Source organism: Tupaia chinensis, unplaced genomic scaffold (assembly GCF_000334495.1).
Source record: "Tupaia chinensis unplaced genomic scaffold, TupChi_1.0 Scaffold000048_1, whole genome shotgun sequence".
NCBI lineage: Eukaryota > Metazoa > Chordata > Mammalia > Scandentia > Tupaiidae > Tupaia > Tupaia belangeri.
Genome location: NW_006159506.1, coordinates 2,084,494 through 2,107,045, shown reverse-complemented (window position 1 = coordinate 2,107,045; position 22,552 = coordinate 2,084,494). Strand labels below are relative to the sequence as shown.

At 45.0% G+C, this 22,552-nt stretch overlaps 1 protein-coding gene across 4 annotated transcripts in view; it reads left to right on the top strand.

Annotated features, from left to right (window-relative positions):
- The window catches only part of HIVEP1 (HIVEP zinc finger 1), a 158,830-nt gene extending 139,180 nt beyond the window's left edge, over positions 1 to 19,650 (top strand). For all 4 annotated transcript variants that reach the window (XM_006141185.2, XM_006141183.2, XM_006141184.2 and 1 more), the window contains 2 exons: positions 15,333 to 15,832; positions 17,921 to 19,650. In XM_006141185.2, the coding sequence (XP_006141247.1) occupies positions 15,333 to 15,832; positions 17,921 to 19,093 (1,673 nt within the window). In that variant the 3' untranslated portion in view covers positions 19,094 to 19,650. The remainder of the gene's footprint in view (positions 1 to 15,332; positions 15,833 to 17,920) is intronic.
- Positions 19,651 to 22,552: the final 2,902 nt, after the last annotated feature.

The window sequence follows — 22,552 nt, the reverse complement described above, 5'->3', positions numbered from 1 at the left end:
TCTGAGCACAGCTTCGGAGCACAGCCTATGGCTCCTGGCCAGATCTGGGCTGTGCAGGGCTTTCCTCTGTTGGGTTGTCCTCTTACCCCTGCTCTGTGAGGCCCAGCCCTCCGGGCCTCCATCTGTCCACTCAAGCATCCCCTGTCAGTCCCTGCAGGAAGAATGCACCCTCATTCCACCCCCAGCACCACTTATGTAGCCCCTTACCCTGATTTATTTTTTCTCACAGCACTTTGTCACCAGACGTGTGTGTGTTTGTGTGTGTGTGTGTGTGTGTGTGTGTGTGTGTGTGTGTGTGAGAGAGAGAGAGAGAGAGAGAGAGGCCTGTCTCTAACAACTAGAACATAAATTATGTAAGGGCAGGGATTTGGGTTTTCACAATGTCTTATCTCCAACTCCTTAGGATTCTGCCAGCAGTAGATAGTCAAGAGTTTGTTGGTTGCATGACTGAGAAAAAAATGCCCTATAATCTTATACGAAAGAATTCAGTATTACTTTTTTAATTGAATGAATTCTCTATTTAATTCCTGGACTAAAATCGAATGGTATCTGTAAGTCAATGTTCATCCCCTTTCCCTGTAAGTAATATTTATGTCACTTGGCCAAGGTCGATGTAGGCATCATTTGAGTGATGGCAGCGTTTGTTTGCTAATTTGTTATTTCTTGGTCATTGGATCAGAAAACTAGAAGATGACTCGAGCTTTCTGATTGTTTCCTCATCCTCGGTAATGAGCTCTCTTGGTTGATAAAGATCTGTTCGATTTTTTTTTTTTTTTTGGTAGCTCCCCCAAAGAAAAGTGCGTTGTCTTTCTGATGGACTCGTTTGCTTATTTAGCACTTCAGGGGTTCAATTTGTACACAGTTGCGGTCCATTGTGAGCTTCTGGTCCACAGCTGCGACGTTGGGCTGAGCCCAGACCTGGCGGGGTGTCCCTCCCAAGATTGGGGTTAGGATCAAGTGGGTTGCAGAAATATGGTCAAGAGTCTCCCAGAGGGAAGGGAAGGGAAGGGACTGATTTATCCTTACGTTGCTTTGTTGGTGAGAGGGTGGGCCAAGGGAGGGCCAGCCATCCTAGATGGTGGAGGTGTTTGGCAAAGGACCTTAGAGTGGGAGAGTGGAAATGTGACAGAGGGCAAGAGCGTGGGTCAGGCCCAGGCTGGGAGGGGAAGGGACTGGCAGTTCTGAGCAAGGGCAGGTGAGCAAGGAGACGGCCATGGTAGACCTAAACGCCACTCATTGGTCCTCGCATCTGATCAGGCTCTGCTGGGCAGTTTACAGCAAGGTCTTCATATTCTTTACACTCGAAAACCATTCTTTTTTAGATAGGACTTGTAGTATTTGTGTTCTAGTCAATGCTATGTTTCATGTATGCTTAATTAAGAAAGTCTGATGTTTATTTATGATTTATTTTTGATAGTGACTAAAGTTGCTTTATTTAAAAAGTCTTTACCTCATTAGGAACAGAAACAGCTACCTTTTATTCTGGGTTATTTTCTCAAATGTTCTGAAAACAAGGAGATACAAGGTAGTAGGACTTTCATCTGCGATCCTAGAATTTTCCTTGTTGAGGTTTGTTTGTCTGTTGGCTTTTTGCTACTGCTGTGTTCTATTTTGTTCTGGGAATTTAGACCATAATGGCTAAAGGAAGCGTGAATTCGTTAAGTGGATAATCCCGTCCAGCAGCAGTACCGTGAAACAATAGCACAGAATTTCTGGATGGATGAGTGTGTGTACAGATAAAGCACCTCAGTGCTTCATCACTCCCTGTCCTCCTCCAGATGGAGGGTAACAGTTTGGGTGGAAAATCTGAAGATTTTTTCCCCATGTGACATCCAGTTTTATCCATAGATGAATGTAAAATGGCTCAGTTGGAATTCTTACTCTTTCTTTGCTAGATTAGAGAGCCTTATTTCCCTGAAATTAATGTCTACTCTGGTCCCAGATCACCAGAAAAGAGCTATCGTGATAGATAAGGCCTTGGCTTGTTCCTACCTTCATGTTTTTGTATATATTCTTGTAAGTTTATTTATTTCTTCTGAGTGAACCTGAGGGAGACAGGGCTCCCAGCAGGCTCTTTAGGGTTTTTATTTATTTAATTTTTTTTTTGGAGAGGTTTTGCTATAGGGTGTGTACACTACCCAGAAAGACGGAAAGACAGAAAGCGAGAAATCATCCCCCAGGGGGGATGGCCATGCCGCAGTCCCTTCTTTCTGTTTTCGGGATCTTGCACACACATGCACATGTGCCTGGCATGAGTTTAAGCCACTGAGTCCAGGACTTGAACTGCGGTCGACTACATGGGAGTCCAACAACATAGCCATTACTCCTACATCTGGTCCCCCAACAGACTTTTGATGACATGAGCCACCTTGCCCATATCTCCACATAGATGGAATAAAGAGAACAGCAGATGTTATAAATGTTTGATTTTGCTACCAATTTTATTTTTCCATTTTAGTACATGGCTAATAATTTACACATATACTAAAGACAGTCTCAAAAAGTTCACAGGAGATATGTGTTGTTAAAAAAAAAAAACTGTGTTTGGATTTGAGAATTTTTTTGCACTGCAGTAAACTCATACTTAATTACATTTTTTTCACGAACTTCTTGCAGTCCCTCATATTAGAGTAGCTGACCTAAAAAGTCAAGAAGGAAGACAGTAGGTGGCATGGTTGTTTAGGTGGTGGACTCCCACATGGCCAACCATGGTTCGAGCCCCAGAACCTGCCACTCAGTTTAAGTCTGGATTTTCTCTGAAGCGCAATGAATGGGGTAAATCTCTTAAGTCCAAACACACACAAAAACCAAAAAGTATAATTTGGGAGCCCCAATTCTAAATGCACATAGAAAGGTTATAGTCCCTGCCAGCCGTTTCTGAGCAGTGGCTAGTGTCAGGGGTAGTGTTTTAGGTTTTGGGGAGAGCTGGGGGACTTGATGAGCTGATCTTAACTGCAGACCAGCACAGTCTCACCAAGAAATGTGTCCGAGTTTTCATTTGTTCATTGACGTGTATTAAATGCTCACAAAGAGGCCAGGCAGTGTTACTGCAAAGCACACCACACACTATCTATCTAATTTTTAGATTTAAGATCTCTCTCTACAGAGAGACAGTGAAAGGGAAAGCGACAAATCACCCCCCGGGGTGGATGGCCACATACAATCCCTTCTCCTCCATTCTCTTTCTGGGATTTCTGGAATGCATACACACACGCCCAGCATGATTTATTTTAAGTTGCTGAGTCCTGGATTCAAACCGGGGTTAGCCGTGTGAGAGTCTAGAGCCTTAAACCACCATGCCACCTGCTGGCCCATTATTTATTTTTTAAACCTCATCCCCACGTGCTAGATAATGTCTTAATCAGCTCATGCTTTCAGGGAGAAGCCCCAGTCTCTTAAAATTTTTTTCGAAGTGTGTTTATTCCTTCTATGAGTGAGAGTGAGCAAGCGCACACATATCCCCAGCAGGCTCTTGATGTCACAGTCCACACCAGCCCCAGAGAGTGAGCCCCGGTCATGGGCACACATGCCCATGCCCAGTGTGCTCGGGAGCACCAAACCAGAGCCCAGAACCTTCCCACACGGGTTCCGCTTGCAGCTGGTGCCGCCGTCTGACTCCCGAGGCCTTCCGCGTTCTGGTCGTCTCATGGTTTCCCTTGTTCTGTTTGTTTTTCATGGAAGTTTTTTTTTTTTTTATTTTTCCTGGATTTATTTCTACTTAACTTCAGTATTCCTTTTCCTAGCTTTTTTTTTTAAATTAATTTATTTATTTTAGGTTTTTGCTATAGGGCATGTGCCTTTGCCAGAGAGACAGAGAGAGGAAAAGTGAGAAGCCACCCCCCATGGAGAATGGCCATGCCACAGTCCCTTCTCCTTTAGTCTCCTCTCTAGATTTTTGATTCCGCATGCACACACACTTAGAATGTTTTTCACGGTGCCGGGTCTGGGACTCGAATCTCAGAGCCAGCCATGTGAGATTCAGCACCTTAACCACCATGTCATCGGCTCACCCCTTTTATCTTTTTTTATTTTCTCTAAAAAGGCCCCCAAACCTGTTTCCCTACTCTACCAACCACAGCATCACAGAGCAATTTGGCTGCTACTTTTTTTTTTACAATTAAAATATGCATTTACTTTGGTACAAAAACTTTTTGAAATTCATACATATTTCTTTTACCCTGTAGCAGATGAGTTCTTGTTTTGATTCTCAATGGAGTAAATGCAGATAGTGGGAAAAGTTCCTTTTGAAGTAGGTGGAGGAAGCTAGCATCGTGTAAGAAAATATATTTTGTCCAGAAAAACGTGGACATTTGGCATTTAAAAGAAGTTTCCACCAGTTTAAAATGAGCAGCGTGAGCTGTAATTATAGTGTGCGCTCATGAAAAGTCTAATTTCTTCAGCCCACTCACCTTCCCTTGGTTCTTGGAGTTCTGTCAGGCTCGGGAGTTCGGTCCTGTTTCGGGAATTCGTGAATACATTTGAGTTTCCACCTTTCGTGTCAAAATCAGGTGGCCAGCCATTTGCTCTTCATCCTTTGATCCAAAGAATGTTTCCATCAGCAGATGCTGGGCCTCAGCGCAAAGAATGTTAATGTGTACCCTACTGCCACACCGGAGAACCCTTCAGGGCGTGACATGCAGTGACAAACGTCCTCACAGGAGTTTAAATACTTTTTATACTGTGTGTAAGCAACTGTGTTCATCCCAGGCTTCAGCACTTAAGAGTATGTCCTATTACCCTTAAAAATAGTAGAAGTGAATTTTATAAAAATAACAGCCAAGCCATCTTTCTAAATGAAGCCTGTAGAATATGTTGTCAGTGGGATTTTTTATAAAAAATATTATTACTCTTTTTTTTTTTTTTTTTTTTTGCTATAGGGTGAATGTTCTTGCTAGAGAAAGACATGCACACACAGAGAAAGACAAGGAAAGTGAGGAAGCGCTCCCCAGGAGGAAGATCAGTCTCTTCTCTTCCATTTTTCCTCTCAGGATTTTGGGCATACAGGCCCGGTGTGTTTTTCAAGCCGCTGGGTCCAGGACTCGGAGCGTGTGGTTGGCCACGTGGCACTGCCTTAACCACCTTGCCACCAGCTGGCCCAGTACTCTTTAAGAGAAATTTCTGCATACAATATGAAACCACAGCATCTATGCTGCAAAGAAAGCAGTGGGTGGGACCAAGAGATGGTGTAGCAGTTATGTCGCTGGACTCCCATGTGGCCAACCGTGGTTCGAGTCCCAGACATGGTGGTTAGAAAATCATGCATGTGTGCCCAAGATCCTGGGAGGAGAATGGAGAAGGGATTGCAGCATGGCCATCCCCCCAGGGGGGATTTCTCACTTTCTTTCTCACTGTGTCTGTCTCTCTAGTGAACGCATGCACTCTAAGGCAAAAACCCTCTAAAAAGGATAATAAAAATAAAGCAGTGTGACTATCATTCGCAGACAACATATTTGACAGCGTTTAGGTTTACTGTGTGAAGTTAATAAACTTTAAACTCTGGACCATTCTGTTCTTAACGAGATGTTTTATCTGAAAACAAGAACAAAAACTAATACTGTACTGTTCGTTGCCCACTTCAAAAAAACTTTGCCCCAGGTTGCCATTGTTTGTTTGACTTTCAGATTAATATTTCTAAATAAATGAGAAAAGCGAAAGCAAGTGCACTATCGCGAGGAAAGAAGGTGGGTACTTACCTGTGGGAGAGGGTGGGGCCGGCTGCCCATCCACGGAGCTTGATCCTTGGGGAAGTCCTTGTCCCTTTGCCACTCAGCTCTCCCAGCAGGTGTCGCTGTCGGGCAGCGGTGGGAGGGCAGCTCCGGTTTGCTGTCAGTTTATCACAATGTTTACTTCTGAAAAGAAATACATTGCTGCACTGCACGCCTCTGCTTTTATTTAGAATTGAAATTCGCAGAAAGTAAAGGCATCAGTTTCGTGCTGATATAAAATGGTTTTGAATATTAACATTTATTTATAATGAGAATGTGTCTGGGAGGATATAAATTAGAACTTTTAAGGGCCGTTTATTTATGAATTTGTTAAGCAGATATGGACTCCGTAGGTTTATTCGGGAGTCCGTGATGGCTACCGGGAGCCAAGCCGCAGTTTTTACCCTCCTGAACTCTGTCTACATTCTACACACTAAGAACAGAATGACTGTAGTGTTGTAGCAGGGAAGAGTCAGTGCATCTTATTGGAATAATGAAAGGACTCTTAAATGCAAGGGGAAAAAAAGCAACTGGTTTCAAATCCTGGCTTTGATGCTTTCCAGCCATCTGCATTTCTGAACTTCCTTGAGTCCGGTGGGTTTGCTAACAGGTGTGTCATGGGAAGGGTTAGGTTTTAGACCCGATAGTGCGGTGTAGACGTAAGCAGACATTTTTGTAAAAGACCAGATAGTAAATATTCGAGGCTTTGTAGGCCACGTGTTCTGTCACGATGAACCATAGGTGGTGTGCAGATGCGTGAGCCAGCTGTGTTCCAGACTGTGTGCTTTGGTCTTGCTTGAAATTATTTCATTAACTTTAAGGTGAGTAAAGTTGTGTTTCAAATTGTGTTACGCTGGTTATCCGAAACATGTTTTTATAGAGGACAGACACATACCCATCTTACGTAACGTACGGTGTGGCCCATCGTCCACTGAAAAACGTTCACTCTTCCACAAAAACTCTTCTTTGAAAGACGCATTATTTTTTATGCTGCATGAAAGCCAGATGCAAGCCTCGGATGTGAACTGATTTCATTGTCAGCTCCAGTGGTAAAGATGGGAAGCACCCGTGTTCACAGCAGGTAAAGGGTGCAGACGAAGGCAGCGGGCCAGGTAGGCAGGGCCTGTCGTCCGCCACCCTTATCTAGCAGGCAGTCAGGATAGGGCGTCTCTGGTACAGTAAGCAGAGGCAAGCAAGATGGCCGACATGCATGTTCCGCTTTGGGGACTGGCAGCAGGTCCGTGCTCTCTGTCACTGGCTGGTTGACCATAGTCTTTCCCTTCCCGCTACCAGCAAACTTGCGATTCGGGAGCAGCAGTCTTCATTGGGAGTTAGCGGGTGGAGGTTAAGAGGATGAGGGAAGAACGGAAAAGGGCTGCGATCGTGAATTCAGAGAGCAGTCGGTGGGCTCGGTCCGGGTGCCGCTGGGATTTGAAAGGATGCCATCATCTTCTGTTCACGTGAGCTGCCAGTTCTGTTTTCTCTGTCACCCAGATTATCAGCCTCAGTTAACAGATCCAAAATAAAGATCCAGAATTCCTTTGCAGGTTTCCAGACTGTGGCAGGGACCTTCCCCTTTGGGAGACTCTTCCAGACTGTACTGAGAGAAGAGCATCGATCTCTTCTAGTGACGGCAAAGGAAACTGGGGAAGAAACCCCAGGCCCTCCTACACGCTCTCTGGGCTGCAGGCATGTCCAGGGAAGCACCTGTGTGTCTTCCCACCACAATGCTGCCAGTCCTGGTCCAAAATTTGCTATAATCCAAGACAACATCAAAATAAAACAGAGCCACTGGACTCCCACTTGGCCAACCACAATTCGAGTCCTGGACCTGGAGCTTAAAAATCCCACCAGGCGTGTGTGCGTGCATGCCCAGTATCCCAAAAGAAGAATGGAAGAGAAGGGACTGTGGCGTGGCCACGCCCCTGGGGAGTGACTTCTCACTTTCCCTCTCTCTGTCTGTCTGTCTCTTCTGTGAGAGGATGCACCTTATGGCAGAAAACTAAAAAAAAAAAAAAAGGAAATAAGGAACAAAAGAAGGAAGGGGAAGAAGGAAGGAAGGAAAGAAGGGAGAAAGGAAGGAAGGAAAAAGCAACACAGGGGCCAGCAGGTGGCATTGTAGTTGAGGTGCTGGGCTCCCACATGGCCAACCATGGTTTGAGTCCTGGATCTGGCAGATGGACAGTAATGGGTACATATGTGCGCACACCCAAAACCCCAAGAGGAGATCGGAGGGGAAAGGATTACGGTGTGATTACCCCTCACAGGCATGATTTCTCCCTTTCCCCTCTCACTGTGTCTCTCTCTCGTGAGCATATGCACCATATGGCAAAAACCTAAAATTAAAAAAAAGAAAAAAGAAAGGAAAAGGAAAACCAATACAAAGAATTGATACAAGAGCACTGTTAGGTAGCAAAAACTTAAAGCAGAAGTAGGTTAGGGGAGGTTTTTCACTATAGGGCGCGTGCGCTTGCCAGACAGACAGAGAGAGACATAGAGTTAGAAAGCAAGAAATCCCTTCTCCTCCATTCTCCTCTCGGGATCTTGGGCATGCACACACACGCGCCCGGCGTGAGTTTTAAGCCACCGGGTCCGGGACGCGAACCGTGGTCGACTACATGGGAGTCCAGTGACATAGCCATTACGCTAACTGCTGGTTCCCCGCCCTGCGTTTTCTTGATGCAACTATGCAAACAATGGGAAGTGGAAATTGCAGAGGCTTGTCTGAGAGGCAGATACTATCCACAGAGTAAAGGCTTTGGAGGATTGGCAAATAGTCTATATATTTTTAAACTCTGTCTTTTAAAAGATAGTTTTAGTCTTACAGGAAAGTTACGAAACTACACTAGGAAGTCCCTGTGCGCTCTTGGTCTGGCTCCCCCGGCGTTAACAAGCCTCTTACGTAACTGGAGAGCGTGTGACAGCACTCCGCACTCCTCAGCCTCGCTCTGTACCACTGCAGGGCAGGGTCCTCACTGTCACCAGTTTTCCCACTCTGTCCTGTTTCTGTCCCTGGCTCTCACGTCACATTAGTCATCAGGCACCCTGGACCCCTATGCCATCTCGGTCTCACTCGCCTTTCTCAACCTTGACACCGTGAAAGAGTATTGATCGGTTACTCTACAGAATGTCTCAGTGTGGGCCTTTCTGGTGTCTCAGAGGACGAGGAGGATGCCGTGATTACAGGGAGGGAGACCAGGCCCACGTGAGAGCATGGGGCGCGTGAGGCCACGTTAACACTCGGTCACATCAACCTTCCTCGCGTGCGTCAAGCGATGCCCGTCAGGACTGCGCTAAAACCTGTTCTTCCCTTTCTGAGTATTGAGTATTTGTGGGGAGATACCTGAAAGCTGTGCATCTATCTTGCTTATACATTGATGGGTCTTGTCTATGGTTAAGTATTCCTGTGGTGTTTTAATTTATGTTAATTTGAATTTTTCTGTAAGGAAAAGTTACCGCTTCTCCATGTGTTGATTCATTCGTATGTTTATACCTGTATGGACTCCATGTGAATCTTATTCTTTGGGTTATAATCCAATACTGTGATGATGGCATTGGCCATGCTGATTGGCCGGGGCTGATCAGAGCTCTTTGAGGTCTGTTCCTGTGCACTCTTCACTATGCCCCATCTTTATTTTTCAAGTGATTTTTAAAAAAGAATTATTTAATTGAATTTATTATTATTTTTTCAGTTTAACCGGAATGAAAGAGAGAGACAGAGGGAAAGTGAGAAAGCAAGGCGCCAGGTCCAGGGCTCGAACCACGTAGTTGGCTATGTGGGAGTCCAGCACCTAACCACCACACCCCCTGCCGGCCCCTCAAAAAATTTCTTACTTTCCGGCACCCCAAGATGTTTCAGCCCTTGAATCAGCCTCTTCTATAAGGACATCCGGTTCCTTTTAGTGGAGAGAGGCATTTAGAAACCTAGGTCTGGGCACCAGCTAATGAGATCATTGCTCTTGGCCTGTCACTGCCTTTGCTCCTTCTCATTGGGTAGGACTAAGAGATCCATGTGATGGCAGCCCCATGCGTGTGCACGTACAACTGCGTGTGCATGTACACCTCTGTGTGACAGCCCGGGGCCACACGGAGACTTCCAATTCCAGTCTAGCTCAACCAAGTTATTCCATTCTCCTCCATTCTCTTCTTTTTCCCTTCTTTCAGCCACACTGAGAACCCCATTTCTCCCACCTGCGGTATTTGTTCACCTCTAGCATCCAGAGACCCTCCCCTGCACCCCTCTAAGAAGCAGATCACAGGGACATGCAGCGTGTGTGGTTCCTTTTGCCTTTAGCCTTCACAGTGTCCTGTCAGAGTCGTCTTCACTAAAGCCACCTAGCCGGGGCCTTTCTTCCCATCCTCCTCAGTGCAGTCATGTGATTCATCTTCATGACAGTTGGAGTCCTCTCTCTCGGCTTGCGTCACTCGTAGGTCACCCTCCCCATCCTGGTTTTTATTTATACACAATACAGTTTACTCATGGTGCGAAATACTGTGATTTTTGGCAGATGCTTGCTCCACAACTTTACCAGCAGGTGGTCATGTTTTCATCTTTTTTCTGAATTTATTTTAATCTAATGGGTGTGTAGTGGTATTTCATTGTGGTTTTAATCTGTATTTCCCTAACGATTATATTGGGCATTTTTTCATGTGCTGTGCTATTTGCCTTTCACTGTCTTTTTCCGTGCAGTGTCTCTTCAGAAACCACCCATTTTTGCTTTGTTTTGTTTTTCAGTTGGGTTGTTTATATTCTTGCCGTCGAGTTCTGATATTTCTTTATATGCGCTTCATATATTCCCTTTATCAGAAATGTGATTTGCAGAAATTTTCTCCCAGCCTATTACTTGTCTTTTTGTTCTTTTTTACGGTGTCCTTTGCAGCAAAGAGCACTTTTTAAAGATTAATAAAGCCCAATTTATCCATTTTTACTTTGTATTTTTTTGAGAGATTTTTGCTGTAGGGTTCATGTGCTTGCTAGAAAGACAGAGAGTTAGAGAGACGGAAAGTGAGAAATCACCCCTCCCCCCCAAAGGATGGCCACGCCATGATCCCTTCTTGTCCATTCTCCTCTTGGGATCTTAGGCGCACATGCACCCAGCTGAGTTCTAACCCACCTGGTCCGGGACTCCAACCACAGTCAACTGCATAGGAGTCCAGCGACATAGCCATTATGCCAACTGCTGGTCCCTCAGTTTTGTTTTTTTGTTGAGTGTGCTTTTGATCTTATATGAAAGAAATGTGTCTATCTTAAGTCACACAGATGTTGTAGTTTTCTTTTAGAGTTTTATATTTTATATTTAGATCTATACCTGTTTTCTGTTACTGCTTTTGTGAAGTATCAGGCAGGTGTCCGTATTCATTTTATGGCGTGCGGGTGTCCATCTGTTTCAGCACCATTTATTGAAAAGCCTGTCCGAGCCTGCCCATTGCATGGTGGTTACGGCGGCTGGATCCCACATGGGCAGCTGTGTGGCTCGAATCCTGGACATGGCAGCTTGGGGAACATGCCCAGGCACATGTTCATGCACGTCCGAAATCCTCGAAGGAGTGGTGGAGGAGAGGAGATCGTGGTGTGACCATCTCCCATGGGAGACGCTGTGTCACTTTCCTTCTCCCCCTGCACCCCCTTCTCTGGTGAGCAGACACACCCTAGAACACTTTTTAAATTTTTAAAAAGACTATCTCCATATGGAATTGCTGTCTCTCTGTGTTTTTTATCTTTGGGTTCTCTTTTGATCATGTATGTCTGTCCTTCTGCCAATATCAGTCTTGATGTGGGTCTTCCTTGCCTTTTTCAATATTGTTTTGGCTACTGTTTCTTTTCTTTTTCATAATAACTTCAGAATCATTTTGCTGATATCTGTAAAACGCTTGTGAGATATTTTATGAACTTGAATGGCATCTACAGATCAAATAGGAGGGAAGTAGTATCTTAATGTTGATGCTAATCTGTGAGTGTCGCATGTCACTCCATTTATTTCTTGACTTTGATTTTTTAACCGGTACGTTGTAGTTTTCAACATACAGATCCTGTATGTGTTTTTTTTAATACCTAAATTTTTCATTCTTTTGGGACTATTATAAATAGTATTGTATTTTAAATTTTGAGTTCCAGTCGTTTATTGGTGGTATATATAGTAGAAATATAATTTATAGTACATCTTTCTCCAAATGTTTACTATTTGTTTCACTGTTTGTTTGTTTCAGTTTTTTACTTTCTATGTTTTTTTCTAGCATTAATTGAGGTTTTTGTTTTTGTTTTTGTTTTTGTTTTTTGCTTTTGCTTTTGCAATAAGGTGCATGTGCTCACTGAAAAGGGACAGAGAGGGAAAGTGAGAAACACCCCCCAGAGGGGATGGCCATGCCTCAATCCCTTCTCCTCCATTCTCCTCAGGATTTGGGGCACATGTACACACACACCCTATGTGATTTTCATGCCACCAAGTGTAGGGCTCAAACCACTGTTGACCTGTTGACCATGTGGAAGTCCAGCACCTTAACCATGACATCACCTACTGGCCCCTAATTAAGCATTTTTATGATTCTATTTTATCTCCTCTATTGACTTATTTATGTCCTTACAAAGATTTCAGCTGATGGGCTAGCCCTTTTTCCTAGAGGTTAAGGATCTCACACGACTGAGCAAGCATTTGGAGTCCCAGACCCACTGGCTTGAAAAATGTGGGGTGTTTGTGCATGCATGCCTAAAATCCTGACAGATAGAGAATTAGATGAATAGGGATTGTGGTGTTATCATGCCACTTGGGGGTACTTTCTTCCTATCTCTTTCTCTGTCTCTCTCTCTGGTGATCACACACATCCTCTGGCAAATTAAAAAAAAAAAAACATTTTTTGTAAGATTTTAGTTGTCTGCCTTCTCAAAATTTTACATGATTTACATGTAGTGTAAAGGCTACTACAGTGTATTCACAGTCTCTCTCTCATTCTGTCAGACCTTTTGTCTTTACATAAGTTAATCACCACTATATATCATTACTAGTTTTGCCATAGCGCTTATCTTTGAAAGTAAATACAGTAAGAAAAGGAATAATTCCAGGGTCCGGTAGTGGCACAGAAGTAGAATGCAGTACCCTGTGAGGCTGACCTGCATGGAAGGTTCTAGGCTTGCATCTGGGGTAGGCTGGGCACATGCGTTACTGTGATCAGGGCTGGCTGAGGCTGGGGAAAGACTGCAGGGTCAGGACACTGTCGGGCATGCCTGACTGTGTGCGCGTGTCTCACTCATAGACGAAATAAAGTAATCAAGTTAAAAAAAAATTTCGTTCTCATTCATTCCATTCCTAGAGCTCTTCGTTTCTTCCTTTAATGTTTATCGTCAAATAGGTCTGTTGGCAACAAATTCTCTCGGTTTGGGTTTTTCTGGGAAAGTTTGCTTTTCTCTTTTATCTTTAGAAACTATTTTCAGTGGCCATAGAATTTGGGATTTGACAGTTTTCATATCCTTTCATCTGTTTTCATTTGTAGAATTTTAATTTTACTTTTTTTTATAGTTTCCATCTCTTGACGGTAATTTCTATCTGATACTATGTGTTCTTCCCCTTTCCCATTAGAACCTGTAACGTATGACTCAAAATTATTTTAAATTCTCTAACATCTGTATCACGTCTGGTTCTGGTCATTGCCTTGTCTCTTTGGGGTGTATTAATATTTTTCTTGCCTTTCTATATGTCTTGTCATTTTATGTTGAAGGCTAGGCATCTTACATAAGATGATAGATACTCATGCACGTCAGTTTTATGCTGACAGAGGGGCACACCTCTCCTTTTGCTAGGCTTTTGATTAGGGCTAGTTTGCCTAGGTAGGTAGTGTGCTAGGTCTGAGAGGTTTGTGGTGATTGTAGCTGTCCTCACTACACCAGAGGCTTCCTTATTCCTATAGCGGTGCCTTGTGTTTGGGTTGGCAGTTGGATTCCAGTAGCGACCTCTGTTCAGTACTAGCTTCAGGCCTGCCTTCTGCACTGAGCTTCAGAGAGCGTGTCCGCACCCTCTTGTTCTGCTGCCCTTCTCCCAGTGCCATTTTGCCCTTACCTATCTTTCTCAGCTCCTTGGCTTGGCAGTGGGGGGTGAGGAGGAAGATGAGGTGCATCCGTGTCCCTGCTGAGCCTCAGTCTTGCATGTGTACCGTCCCCTTGGGTTTCTGGGCTGTGGCCTTCTCAGTGCTCCTGCCCTTCTTCCAGCTTTGTGGTGGGCTCTGCTGCATCCTGCCCTCTGCACGGAGTCAAGTTGTGCACTTTTTCCTGTTCCCTTTCCCCACCACAGTGAGTTTTCACCAGTGTCCTGAGGCCAGCTCTGCTTTTTGCTCTGCCCTTCACAGAAGAAGGCCTTTGTTCCCCTAGTGGAGAGGGGGGTGGTAGAGCCAAGTCAACTGGTATTATTTTATTTGTTTACCTAATTTACAACATAATAGCAGGACCCTGCAAGTAAAAGACTTAGAAAATCTCTTAAAGGAACTTAAATGCATATGTTGTATCTTTGAGTGTTTTAATCATAAAAGCAGCACATGTTTATGGTAAATAACAAAAGTACTGGTCCTTTCTGTCCCTAGCAATAATCAGCCTCAAATGCTTTATGTAGAACCTCTGAAACTTCTCCCTAAGAACTCACTTGTGTCATACAGAAACAGAGATAGTAAAATAAATTAATAGACCAAGTGGGAAAGCCAGGAGAAATACATAATGCTTATGTTCCTCTGTGTAGTTTTTCTCCCTTCAAAATATATACGTAAAGGCAGAACGTATCGCAGCTAACCTGTGGTCTGAGGTCTTTATTTTATCTCAGTGACAAGAAAATGGGGTAGATATTTTACATTTTCCCAACCCTTAACTTTTTAAAGTGTATTAGCTTTTTTAGAAAAAGAGCCTCTAATTTGCAAGATCTTGAAAGCAGGTAAAGATTTTAAACCAAGTCCCACATGAACTTCTGAGCATTTTGAAACTATCCCCTGGACCACCTCGAATACTCCTGCTAGCTGATATTAATGACTTTTAGGTAATGTCTTCCTTCCTAGAAAGAAAGGGCTGAGTCATGTCTTGGAAAAACTGATAGGAAGGTTCAGCGCCTCTCAGCAAATTAAAAAAGGAGGAAGGCTTAAATATCGATAAATATTACTAAGCGGACAATCGAAACATAGCTGCAATACTGTTCAAGTATCAAAGAAAATCATTTTGCTTACAGATAGTAAATGCCAGCGCGTTCTGATTTCTTCAATGAAAGAACACAAAGAAGTAGAGAAAAAAAGCTCAGAAAAAGAGTTACGTTGACCTCTTTATTTTTACATAGTTAGGATTCTCTAGGAGTTTTTCAAGAATCATTTCCGATTTTCTTTGTAAGTTCCCCTCCGCCTCATTCCTCTTCCCAGCCTCATTTCACGTTCCTTGTCCTTAGCACAGCCTGCCTCAGCCATGCTGCTCTCTCCCAGTGCCTGGCTCCTCCGAGTTCCTGGGGACTGACCGTTCGCCGTATCATTCTCCTCAGATAGAGCACTGGCTTCTGGAGGGCAGGACCTCATCTTGTGTATCACACAAAGGGTGGCAAAGCTTGCAAATAAGAGATTGCATCTGTCCACCTGCAAAACATTCTATAATGTGCCCTCTGATTGTTCCACTAGATGACAAACAGAGATTCAGTTATGAGCGGTCTGGATTCGATCTCGAAGAATCTGATGGCCCAGATGAGGATGACAATGACAACGAGGAGGATGATGAAGACAGCCAGGCCGAGTCAGTGCTGTCAGCCGCGCCCTCGGTCACGGCCAGCCCACAGCACCTCCCGTCGCGAGGTGGCCCGCAGGAGCCCGTGAGTGCCGATGAGGACGTCCGGGCTGCTGACTGCTTCTCTGGGGCTCACACGGACCCGATGGATGTTCTGCCCAGAGCGCTGCTCACCAAGATGACCGTCCTGAGCGCAGTGCAGTGTGACCACAAGAACATGGCAGACTCTCCAGTGAGGCCTGCCAGAGATGGAGACGAGGTAGTCCCTCCCAGCGACTCCTCCAGGTCACCTGATGCCGCTCCGAGGTCCTTGTGTCACCAGATGTCTGTGGACTTCCCTGAATCAGAAGAAATTCTGAGGAGTTCTGTAGCAGGAAAGGCTATCACTGTAACACAGGTACGTTGGTGTTCCTTTCCCTTTTGTAACCGGTTAGGTACGGAGAATCGAGTGGCTGAAGAAAACGGTGTGCCTACGTCATTTATTTGTGGCCAAATCAGTTTGTATGACTTCATTTTTCTGTTGTGTTTAAGAGTAGAAGACACGTCCTTTGGAATTTTACTAAGGAGTTTAATCAGCGCCTGTATGTTTTAATTCCGTGAAAGAATCGAATAGTTTTTAAGATATATTCCCATTTATTATTATTTGCTTTTTTTAAAAAAAAAAAAAAGTGCATATGCCAACTGGACACATGTATCCTGGGACGTAGTTACCCCGGGTTGTGTTCGCACTGGTGTCGACTGGATGGGTTCGTATTAAGTCATCCAAACATTCACACTTTGCCCTCATTGGCAGACAGCTCCCAGTTTCCATGACAAAGTTAATGTGACCCAAATAATGTGTCATGAAGTTCACTTCGATTGAATCATCAGATTGCGGTAGCAGCTTGGGAAAGCTTTCTGTCCGAGAACCGGCTCAGGCCCAGACACAGGCCCCCCAGAGGGGCACAGGAAACCCTCTCTGCATGAGTCCCTGCTGTCCCCTGGCTGTGTCATAACGAGTGATGACTTCTGGATAATACAGTCTTCTGTAACCGATAGCCTTTGGGCCTCCAGTATGTGGCAGCGTTTGGTTGGCTAACTAATACTGGAAAAATAAAGAGACAACAAAAGCCTATCTATAGACTATCTAGCCTAAATTGATACCATTTAATTAAATTATATTAATGGTTAAATTTTATTAAGATGTAAGTTAAATTCATATAGAAATTAATGTATTTTCATAACGTAGATATAATCAAGAATTTAGATAATAATCTTGGGTAGAAGGGAGAGTGAGCAAGCTTTATTTCTCCCGATAATATCTTGTTACTTTAATGTGGGTCGCCCATGTTTTCAGCTTTTCTAGCCCAAATCTCTTGCCATCTTCCAGCACCAGGAACTCTGGTTTGCAGGAGACATTGTATAAACCCAATGAACAAACGAAAAGCACAGAGTTTATTTCTTAATGACAGCTCTTTACTTCATAAGCAAGTAATCCTCTGGTTAGTTTTTTTCCACTCTTAAGTTAATATTCACCTTGTTAACACAAGTTGACCATCGCCCATCAAAAAACTGGAAATTCCTAATGCCTCAGAATCCAGAACTTTTTGCTTGCCGCCACGGCACCGCAGATGGACTTTTTACACCTGACCTCACGTGACAAGCCGTGGTCAGAACGCTGCCATACAGAGATACGGTAGAAAGTTACCTCAGGGTAAGTGCATAGAGTGGATATAAACATAGACACGTTCCAGGTTAGACTTGGGTCCTGTCCCCAGATGCCTCCTGCACATGCCTGTATTCCAAAATCCCAGAGAAATCCAAAGCTGAAACACTTGTGCTTGCAAGCTTTGTATAAGAGACGCTCAGGCTGTTGACGCCTAACCTCTAAAATATAGTGGAGCTGATGGTGCCAGGAAAAATAATACTGCCACCACCATAAGGATTTAACCATGGCCGGCCACATCTTAGAATTAGTCTTCATATATAATGTTATGACAGCCAGGAAATTTATTTGTAAAATAAAGCACTATATAAAATATGTTGCTGTGATTTACATTCCGAAATAATTTAAAATATATTTTTAGTTAGATTTTTTTTTTTCTATACAGCACATGCACTTACTGGAGAAAGAGACAGAAAGAGGAAAAGTGAGAACTCACCCTGCAGGGTGGCCACACTGCAGTCCCTTCTCCTCCCAGGATTTTGGGCACACACACACACACACACACACACACACACACACACACACACACACACACACACACACACACACACACACACACACACACACACACACACACCTGGTGTGATTTTTAAGCCACTGGGTCCAGGACTCCAACTGTGGTCAGCCTTGTTGGAGTTTAGTGCTTTAACCACTACACCAACCTGTTGGCCCCTTGAATGTATTTTTAAAGATCAAGATAAAGTTTTTAGCAAGTATGTGAGCTTAGCTCTGTGATTAAGAAAGCGCTGCATGAAAGGATTGTCCTCTGCTGTCTTTCAGAACGCGTCGTGCCCAAGGCTGCCCCCGGTCGCAGCCGATCACAGCCCGCAGACAGCAACCAGAATCCCTCCTGCGGCCTCCCCTCGTCCTGACCCCCAGGAACAGAAGCAGCAGATCCCGCGCCAGCCGCCCCCAGGCCTGCCTCCAGCCCAGACCCACCTGTTCAGTCACCTCCCCCTGCACTCGCAACAGCAGAACAGGACACCCTACAACATGGTTCCGGTCGGGGGCATCCAGGTGGTGCCCGCCGGCCTCACCTACTCCACCTTCGTCCCCATTCAGGCCGAGCCCATGCAGCTTACGATTCCCGCCGTCAGTGTCCTTCACAGAACCCCGGGCGCTCCGGGGGACGCGGTCACGGAAGCTGCGGGCACCGCCAGTCCCGCCCGAGTAGCAGAGCTGAGCGGGGTGGTGCCGTGCATCCCCATCGGCCAAATCCGCGTGCCCGGCCTCCAGAACCTGGGCCCGCCGGCGGTGCCGGCGCTGCAGTCGCTGAGCGTGGACGCTGTCAACATCGTGGGGCTGGCCAATGCCGCAGTCGCGCCGCGCGTGCACGCCCCCGGCCTGGCCCTGGGCGCGGTGGGGCTGCAGGTTTTGGCGGCCAGCCCTCCTGCACAGAGCAGCCCCGGGCCGCAGGGCCCCATCCCGGGGCTGCAGATCCTGAACATAGCGCTGCCGACTTTAATCCCCTCGGTGGGCGCGGTGACCGTGGATGCACAGGGGCCCCCGGAAACCCCGGCTTCTCAGAGCGCCGCGTGCGAGCTGCAGCCCAAGCAGACGTCCGCAGCCAGCGCCACCCAGGTCAGCAGGACCGAGTCTCCTCAGGGGTCACCTGCAGTCCCGCGGGAAAATGCAAACAAAGCTCCCCACCTACCTGCACCTGCAGGTGACCGCGCACAGCTCGAAGGCGCCAGGGCAGTGGACGCCCAGAGGGCTGCCTCCGCAAATCACGTGCCTCTCAAGGCCGAACTCGCTTCCCTGCAGGGCCCTCCGGCGTCCACGTCGGAACCGCAGCTGACGGTGCGTGCACCGGGCCGACAGACTCTCCCTCCAGCCCGGCCTGCGCCCAGGCCCGCCGCCCTGGCCCTGGCCCTGGCCCGGAGGCAGCCCGCTGTGCAGTTCAGCGACGTGAGCAGCGACGACGACGAGGACAGGCTGGTGATAGCAACCTAGTGGATTCTTTTTTATTTTATTTTTATTTTTTATTTTTATTTTTTTAAAAAATAACACTTACAGGTTTCTTTGAAAACCCTCCTTTCCTTAAAGCACATCTTTCTGACATAAACTCATGACTAATCTTTGTGCAATCATGAACTTTTGACCAATAATTGTTGTTGCGTGTCAGCTCCAGCCATTTTTGTACATGTTGTATAGACAATTGTGCCTTTTAGGAGTTTTATGTTTAGAAACTGTACAGATTGTTGAATATCTATATACATAAAAAATATATTATATATGTCTATGAAAACCAGGTAGTTATTTGTGTTTAGTAAGAAAAACCTGTCAAATCAGATGATTAAATTATATGTTGCACTGTTAAATATGAATTTTTATGGCTGTGGGGCAGAGTTTCTGTGCATAAACTAGTATGTAAACTCCATATTTATTGTATTCATATTAGTCTTTGAAAATGGGTCTGTCCCTCTTCTTGTGTAAGAAGGTAACTTTACACTTCAGACAGATTTTCTGTGTTATGAAATGTTTCAGTAAAATATTGTTTACTGACTTTACTGCTGCTTCGGCTGTGCCTTTTTTATATTGCCTGGTGACCAGTAATCTGCATTTGGAAAGTGGCCATAGGTTCTGTTCTGTCTCTGTTCCTCCACCGTCCCCAGTTTCGGAAACGGGCCTTGGTGGTCCTTCTGACATGTGCAACTATAACTGAAATATATATACAACTAAGAAACCTATTTTTTTAAAGAATTGTTTTGGGAACAGCAGTTGGCATAATGGCTGTTGCTGAACTCCCATATAGTCGACCACGGTTTGAGTCCCAGACCCGGTGGCTTAAACTCATGCTGGGCGCGTGTGCGTGCATACGCAAGATCTCCAGAGGAGAATGGAGGAGAAGGGATTGCGACGTGGCCATCCCCCCTGGGAGGTGATTTCTTGCTTTCTGTCTCTCTCTCTCTCTCTGACGAGTGCTCATGTCCTATAGCGAAAACCTCTCCAAAAAAAAGAAAAAAGCAAATGCAGACTTCTTAATGACTTAGTGACTCTTTAGGAAGGATTCCTTCCTGTCCTGACTTTCAGAAAAATGGGGGAAGGGCATAGTTATGGTGCCAGTGATCAGCATTGTTTCCTAAAGATTACAGATACTCAGTTTTCAAGAAAAATGTTTCGATGCTGAAATTTGAATATTTAGCATATCATTAAGACAATGTACTCTTTTTTTTTTTTTTTTTTTTTTCAGTTTTCCTATACAGTGCATGTACTCACCAGAGAGAGGGAAAGTGAGAACCTCTGTGGGTTGGGGGAGACTTCCCCTCTATTCTTAATTTGGGATTTTAGGCATGTATACACACATGCCCTGCATAGTTTTTAAGCTTCTGGGTCCAGGATTTGAACTGCTATGAGTTAACATAAATCAAGGGCATTTAAGTAACTTTGTGTTTTGATTTTTGTTTTTTGTTTTTGTAATTATGTCTTTAGTGAGTGAGAGACACAAGAGAAAGACAAAAGCAGAGACAGCACCCGAAACAGTCCTGGAACCACAGTCCATCCCCAGCCAGCCCTGGATTATAAGAAGGTTTGTGCCTGGTGTACTCGGGGAAGTCTCCGAACATTAGCCCAGAACCTACCATGTGGTTAGCCTCAAGAGAGTTGTGTTTTGTTTTTGTTTTTAAGAATTATTTCATTATTTATTTATTTATTTATTTTTCACATGAGTTTTTGCCAGAGAAAGGGAGAGAAAGCAAGCCACCAGGATTTAAACCACAGTTGGCCATGTGGGAATTCTAGTGCCTTAACCACCATGTCACCTGCTGGCCCTGAAAGTTGTGTTTTACTACTCTGTCCCTACCCTGAGTAATTTATTTTTATTCTTAAAACTTTAGGCCACAATGATTATTATTTCTTTTATACTGTTATTGATATGTAATGTAGAGATTTTATTTATATTTTTCATAATGTAGCTATGATTTTCCTTTCATAGAAACAATGTGAAATGACACTTTTCTCATCAGTTAATTTCTTTTTTTGGGGGGGAAGGGACTTTTGCTATAGGCTACTGACAGTTGCTGGAGTCAGAGATTAAGACAGAGAGAGACAGAAAGGGAGAGATCACCCCCCCAGGGTTGATGGCCATGCCACAATCCCTTCTCCTCCATTTTCCTCTTGGGATCTTGGGTACGCACGCACACAAGTTTCAAACTGCCTGGTCCTGAACTCAGAAGGTGGCTGACCATGTGGGCGTCCAGCCTTAACCACTATACCACCTGCTGGCCCCTAATTTTGTTTCAAAACCACCTATAAATTTTAAACACAAGATGTTAAATCTCCTTAAGAGTTTCAAGTGACTTCCATGGCTTTGGAGAATTGCCTATTTATTAGGTGGTCAGGAAACGTCATGACACATTGTTGCATAGAAAAACATAAAAAGTTACATCATGACCTTTCCAATGACCTGATAGGTTGAATTAATAGCTCAGTTTTGTTGTTGTTGTTGTTTGTTTTTAATGATAGCACTTGTGTTCTGTGCACATGAGACAGAGTCGCCCTTGGCTGGTGACCCCAGTCACCATGATTCACCATTGTCCAGCCCTCTGACTTCTCAGTATTTTAGGCACCAGTACATTTTCAGGCCAGTCCAGTGATCTGAATCCCCGTCCCTGTGGCTTCCAGCACTGCAGGCCAGTAGGCCGTGGGCTGAGCCCCCGAGGCTGAGCTCTTTAATGACAGCCTGTGTCATTATCCAAAAAAAAGAAAGAGAAAATGGAGAGATTTGTTCTTTATACAGCAAGAATGGTGTATTTTTCTCTACGGAGTTTATACTTTATACTGTGAACGTCACGAGGCATTTACTTAAATATACTGGCTCCCTAGCTGTGTGGACACGTGTATCCAGAGCCTTGCATGTACAGGGTTCTGTGTAAGGCTCTGTGGGTGTGAAAGAGACCCGCTTGCTCTTGGGTGTGCCCCACCTTCCAGCCCCAATCTCAGCCAACCTGAATTGGGTGTATGCACATGCCCCAGACATGCTCAGGAGGGTCCCGGATGCTAACTCACAGGGTCTTTCCACGTGGGTCTGATTGTATGACCACTGTACCACCCCCAGCCCCACAGTACTTCCATTCATGCGGATTTCCCTCCGTACCAGCCTCAAGAAAAGCATAATTTGGGGGATCCTGGAAACACATTATTTAGACCAAGATAACATTAGCCACACTCTTTAATTCCCTCATGATCAGAGCATCCTGGGAGGGCCTGCCCTACCTGGTATTTCTGAACTCTGAGTTTGAACAAAGTAGAGGCAGCTGAGCCCCCGTGAGACCGCCAGGCCCTGGAAACGAAGCCTGGAGTGGCCTCTCTGAGAGGGTGGAGGTGGCACCAAGGGGGAACTCTTCACAGCAGCCGGGAAAGTGCCCTAAGCATGAGGGGAGAGGCTCAGTACAGAAATAATGCCTGCCTCTT